At 67.1% G+C, this 5,446-nt stretch overlaps 2 protein-coding genes and 1 long non-coding RNA gene across 3 annotated transcripts; 2 read left to right on the plus strand and 1 right to left on the minus strand.

Moving 5' to 3' along the window:
- Positions 1–176: 176 nt before the first annotated feature.
- Positions 177–3,716, plus strand: PNPO (pyridoxamine 5'-phosphate oxidase). The gene is made up of 5 exons (XM_027909191.1): positions 177–224; positions 325–453; positions 534–604; positions 681–871; positions 3,699–3,716. The coding sequence occupies exons 1-4, from the start codon at positions 177–179 to the stop codon at positions 844–846; spliced, it is 414 nt and encodes a 137-aa protein (XP_027764992.1). The 3' UTR covers positions 847–871; positions 3,699–3,716.
- On the minus strand, positions 2,433–3,984 carry PRR15L (proline rich 15 like). The gene is made up of 2 exons (XM_027909199.1): positions 3,802–3,984; positions 2,433–2,953 (listed from the first exon to the last, which is right to left on the minus strand). The coding sequence occupies exon 2, from the start codon at positions 2,950–2,952 to the stop codon at positions 2,653–2,655; it is 300 nt and encodes a 99-aa protein (XP_027765000.1). The 5' UTR covers position 2,953; positions 3,802–3,984; the 3' UTR covers positions 2,433–2,652.
- Positions 3,985–4,747: 763 nt separating this feature from the next.
- Positions 4,748–5,429, plus strand: LOC114071373. The gene is made up of 3 exons (XR_003574026.1): positions 4,748–4,811; positions 5,057–5,114; positions 5,304–5,429. It is a non-coding gene; the product is annotated as an uncharacterized LOC114071373 (long non-coding RNA).
- The last annotated feature ends 17 nt before the right edge of the window (positions 5,430–5,446 follow it).

The following is a 5,446-nucleotide window of genomic DNA, read 5'->3' on the forward strand; positions in this document are numbered from 1 at the left end:
CAGGGATGGGTTGGGAAGGTCAGGGAGTGAGGTGGGAAGGTCAGGGATGGGGTGGGAAGGTCAGGGATGGGGTGGGAAGGTCAGGGAGTGGGGTGGGAAGGTCAGGGAGTGAGGTGGGAAGGTCAGGGAGTGGGGTGGGAAGGTCAGGGAGTGGGGTGGGAAGGTCAGGGAATGGGATGTTTCCGTGCTCAGGAGCCCCCTTGGAGCTGCTGGCCGGAGCCCAGGTGATGGTGGTGCCTGTGTTTTGGGGGGAATGGGGTGTTCCCACACGTGGGAGCCCCCTCGGAGCCGTTCCCCGGGTCTCAGCCGCCGTTCCCGCCCCAGGTCCGGGTGGAGGGCTCGGTGAGGCGGCTCCCGGAGGAGGAATCCGAGCGCTACTTCAGCTCCCGGCCCCGGAGCAGCCAGATCGGGGCCGTGGTGAGCAGGCAGAGCTCCGTCATCCCCGACCGAGAGGTGAGCCTGCCCTTCCTGAGGGAACCACCAGGGGCTGCCCCGTCCTCCCCTGCCCCCCTCACCCCTCCCCGTCCCCGCAGGACCTGAGGAAGAGGAACGCGGAGCTGGAGGAGAAATTCCGGGACAAGGCAGTGCCCAAACCGCAGTACTGGTGAGTGCTGGGGGGCTGTGGGTGAAGGGGTTCATCCCCCTCTGAGCCCCCCTAAAGCCCCGCGTGCCCCTGCCAGGGGTGGGTACGTCCTGGAGCCGGAGGTGGTGGAGTTCTGGCAGGGCCAGACCAACCGGCTGCACGACCGGATCGTGTTCCGGAGGCTCCGGGACCGCTCGGCCCCGCTCGGGTCCATGACCCACCGTGGGCACGGGGACTGGGTCTACGAGCGCCTCTCCCCCTGAGGATCCCGCTCATCCTCCTGGAATGCCACCCCCCATCCTCCCGGCCCCTCGTGGGGTGCTGGGAATCGCATCCCGAGCTCCGGGAATGCCGGTGGGACCTTCGTCGCCCTCTCGTCTGCATCCGCTCCCCCAGTGCTGCTGGGGGTTGATTAATCATGTTAATGGTCGTGGAGAGACCCTAATTGTGGGCCCCAGTGATCCTCCCCCCTCCCCAGTCCTGCCACTGCCACCATCCGTGTTTTAATCGGAATTGTGTTATAACTGGAATCGTGTTATAACTGGAATCGTGTTATAACTGGAATCATGGAATGTGCTCAATTCCCGCTGTATTCTTGCTCTTGTTTAATTGACTTATTTCATTAATGTCACCACGGTGTCACCCCTGGCTCTGTCCCAGCGCCAGGGACCCCCTCCCTCCCCCCCCCATCCTCCACAACCCTCCCCCTGTCCTCTCCTCCAGCTGAGCTTGGAAAAATGACATCCCGGATGTCCCGGAGGTTTGGGGTTAATTTTTACCCACACGGGGCCGGGCACTCCTGGAACAGCCGGGAATCCCGACCCTGGAGCCGGCCCTGGGTCACATCCCAAGGAAACCAGTCCCTGATAACCTTCCCTGCTCCGTGTTTGCCTTCCCAGCCTCTGGATCGTGCCAAGAGGTGTCGCTCCCCCGGTGGGAACCACATGTGGATATCACTGGGAAAAGAGGGGTCAGGGACCCGAAAATGGGGTAAAAACCACTAAACCCACCCCAAAATGGAGCTGGAGAACATCAAACCACCCCTAAAAAGCCCCCAGACCCCTGAAAACCGTCCCTGGAGAATCTCAGGCCTCCCTTAAAAATCATCTGGAGACCTTCAAACCACCCTAAGAAGCCCCAAAACCACCCCTGAAGAACCTCAAACCCTTCCCCCCCAAAAAAACCCTTCAAAGCTTCTGGAGACCTCCAAAATCCCAGCAGGAGGAACCGAACTCGAGCCCAAACTCCCCCCGGGATGGGCGTTAGTGATCCCACGGGCTCCTCCCTCCTCTGCCTCGTCCCTCCCTTCCCGGGACAAAGAGCAGGTGGAGAGCAAACACTGCCGAGGGGGTGGCCCTGGCACTGCCCTCATGCCGGGAATCGGGAACTTGGCACCCTCTGGGCTTTTGTCAGCGCTTGGAGCCTGCGGAGTTCGGGCACAGCCGCGCCCTGCGGGGCAGGGAGGGCACCCCGGGCACCCCCCGTGTCCCTGCTCCACGGGGTCAGGGATTCCCCGGGATGGCTCTGCTCCCACGGGGGTCCTGCAGGGATCCCGAGCCCTCCCACCCTGCCAGGCCGGGCCCGGGGATGTGCTGAGCTCTCCCTGGTTTATTAACAGCACTTAATTAGCAGCAGGTACCGGAGCTCCCAACGCCCCCAGCAACCAGCGGGAGCCCCCCGGGGTCGGCTCCCCACTTCCAGCAGCAGGGAGCGATTCCCTGAGGAACGCGGCTCCCCCCGGGAGCCCCCCGTGGAGGGAGGGAAGTGTCACATCCCGCGTTTTGGGGGTGACTTGGCAAGGACACGGCGCGGGTGGCTCTGCCACGCAGCCCCCGGGGACTGGGGGACGAGTGGGGGCTCGGGATTGGGAATGCGCTGGGGGCAGAGCTGGGGGGGCTCCGGAGGAGTGTCCTCATCCCAGGACGAACCAGTCAGCCTGGGAGGGACGGGCTCAGCCACCCAGGGTCCGTGATTATCCCTGGGATAAACCCCATCCCGAGTCCTGCCTCTTGCCGGGGCCGCGTGGATCGGCATTGCCGGGGCGGCGGGCGGGTGCCATCCCCGCCGGGTCACTTTTCCTCCTTCTCGGCGGCCCCGCAGAGGTTCGGGTGCTCCGCCAGCGTGGCCCTCACTTTCTTCTTCTCCTTGAAGCGCCCCGAGTGGGAGACCTTGACGTGCTTCCCCTTGGTGCTCTTGTCCACGATCTTCTCCAGGCGGGCGGCGAAGCCGGGGGGTCCCTCGGGGCCGGTGCCCTCCTGGGGGTCCCCCCCGGGGGCCGCGGGGCCCTCGGGGGTCTCGTACAGCACGGTGGGCGCTGCCTGGCGCTTCCTCAGGAACGTCAGCTTCCACCAGCCGTGGCTGTCGGCCATCCTGGAACGGGAATTCGGGGGGGTCGCGCTCCCTCCTTGAGGGGGTTCCTTGGACCCCCCGGGATGTGATTCCAGAGGGATGGAAGCAGGTGCTGGCTTTGCTTGAGGCGCTTCCCCGGGGGGATCCGCGCGGGGTCAGGGATGGGGGAGCACCCCGCGGGTACCAGGAGGGGATGCTCCATGGCTCGGGAATTCCGGAGCGCCGGGAAAAGGCCTTGTGGCAGCGCCCGGGAGGTGCCTTGTGAGCCACGTGTAGAGGGGCAGGGAGGGAGCCCAGGGAGCAAACAGGAACAGGAACTGGGAGAAGGTGGGAGCTGGGGAGGGGTCGGGGTCCCCCCCCGGGGTTGGGGGTGCCTCTTGCTAAAGGGGGCAGGCGGGAGCGTTGGAAGAGCTCGGGAATGTTCCGGGAACGCTCCAGGAAGGCTCCAGCGATCCAGGAAGGCTCTGGGAGCCGCGCGTAGCTCCAGGGCAGGAACCCAGGAAGGCGGAGGAGCCAAAGGCTTCCCTGGCCGCGGGCAGGGACAGGGACGGGATTCCCGGCGCTCTGTGCCCGTCCCGGGGGTCGGCGCAGCTCCGTGTCCCCCCAGCGTGGGGCTGGGCCACCACCGCCCCCTGCCCAGCCCCTCCCCGGGCTCACCCCCTGGCATCAATTCGGGAGGATAACCCCCCCCCCCTTGGAAACGGGGACGAGGACACCAAAATTGGGGCCACCAGGGGGGTGGTGTCCCCCGTGTCCCCCCACGCACCCCCCTGTGCCAGAGCCAGGTGGGACCACCCCCGCCTGGTGTCCCCGGGGTGTCCCCGGGGTTCTCACATCCCATCTCCACCTCGGACACCCCGTCCCTGTACCTGCTGCTCCCGCGCCCGGGGTGTCCCGGGGTGTCCCGGGGTGTCCCGGGGGTGTCCCGGCCGGGGGGCACGGGCAGGTGCCGCTCACCTGCCGCCGTCCCGGTGTTCCCGTCAAGGTGAACCCGCGCCCAAACCCCTCCTGCCCGAGCAAACAGCGGGGCCGGGCCAGGCACGGCTGAATATTCATGACAGGGAGCGGTGCCAGCGCCGCCCGGGTGGCCCTGGGTGGCCCCGGGTGGCTCTGGGTGGCTCTGGGTGGCTCTAGGTGGCAGATACCGCACCGGGCTGGCCGTGGGGGCTCCGGTGTCGCCCCGGTAAGCAGCACATGGAGCCGGGGTCGGGCAGCCCAGGTCCTTTGAGACCCCTTGGGGGGGGGAATAGAACTGATCCCAGGTCCCTTCTGGATCCCTGTGGAGAATGTGGAACTGATCCCAGATCCCTCGTGGATCCGTGGGGAGGAGTTAGAGCTGATCCCGAGTGCCTTGTTGGGACATCCAGTGGTCCCTGAGGGATCTGGGATCTGCTCTAGAACACCTCACCAGAGATCCCCAGGACTGGGCTCTTGCGGTGGCTCCTGGGGATGTCAAGGGGATCTTGGCTCTGTGCTGGGGCATCCAGAGCTTCCCAAGGGATCCCCGAGGGATCCGGGATCAGCTCTGGGGAAAACTGGGGATCCCTCCTGGGTCTGGAGTCTGCTTGGGAGCCGCGCAGGGACCGTGAGGGGCGGCTGTGGGGGCTCCCTGGGGGATTCCCGGCTCTGTCCTGGGGCTCGACCGGGACCGGGACCGGGATCGGGACCGGGACCCCGGCTCCCATTGGCCCCGCCCCTTCCCCGCTCCAGCCAATCGCGGTTCCGGCACGTGGCGCTCCCGCCGGGGCGCCTCCTTCTGATTGGTGAGAAGGCGGGCCCCTCTCAGAGAGTGCGCTTTGATTGGTTGAGGCGCGGGCCCCGAGGCAGGGGATTGGCTGGGGCGGGGCGAGGCGGAAGTGGCGCTGATGGCGACATGGAGGTGTGGGATCGGGACGGGACCGGGATGGGAGCGGGAAAGGGGCCGGGAGCGGGGCCAGGGCCACTCTCGGGAAGCGGGGCAGGGCCCCAGGCCCAGCGCAGCGGGGACGGGCCGTGCCCGGGCCCTGGAGTGGGGGGTACCCGCTCTGGCCCCGCTCCCGGTGCCGCTCCCGGTGCCGCTCCCGATGCCGTTCCCGGTGCCGGTCGGGCCCCTCCAGCCCCACTCCTGCCGTGTCCCCCCCGCAGGCCCCTCCCCAGGACTACCGGAACGTGCCCATCGACATCCAGACCAGCAAACTCCTGGGTACGGCGCGGGAAGGTCATCCCGGGATTTGGGGACCCTCGGGATTTGCCCCCCGGAGCTGGGGAGGCAGCCGGGAATTCACCCCGGTGTTTGGCCCCTCCCTTTCACCTCCACTCCTGGGGAAGGAGCTGGGAATTCCTCCCCGCCTTTGCCCCCCCCGGGTGACCCCGCTGTCCCCGCTGTGCCCAGACTGGCTCGTGGACAGGCGCCACTGCAGCCTGAGGTGGCAGAGCCAGGTGCAGCTCATCCGGCAGAAGATCGATGTGGCCATCCAGGACATGCCCGAGAACCAGGAGATCAAACAGCTCCTGGAGGGATCCTGTGAGTGGGAG

The sequence above is a fragment of the Empidonax traillii genome, unplaced genomic scaffold, assembly GCF_003031625.1.
Source record: "Empidonax traillii isolate 1590-97213 ecotype Southwest subspecies unplaced genomic scaffold, ASM303162v1 scaffold1983:size44596, whole genome shotgun sequence".
Lineage (NCBI taxonomy): Eukaryota > Metazoa > Chordata > Aves > Passeriformes > Tyrannidae > Empidonax > Empidonax traillii.

Coding starts and splice junctions, on each gene's coding strand:
- PNPO (XM_027909191.1), top strand. CDS start 177: ATGTTTCCGTGCTCAGGAGCCCCCTTGGAGCTGCTGGCCGGAGCCCAG. Junction 225..324: donor AGCTGCTGGCCGGAGCCCAG/GTGATGGTGGTG, acceptor TTCCCGCCCCAG/GTCCGGGTGGAGGGCTCGGT. Junction 605..680: donor GTGCCCAAACCGCAGTACTG/GTGAGTGCTGGG, acceptor TGCCCCTGCCAG/GGGTGGGTACGTCCTGGAGC.
- PRR15L (XM_027909199.1), bottom strand. CDS start 2,952: ATGGCCGACAGCCACGGCTGGTGGAAGCTGACGTTCCTGAGGAAGCGC.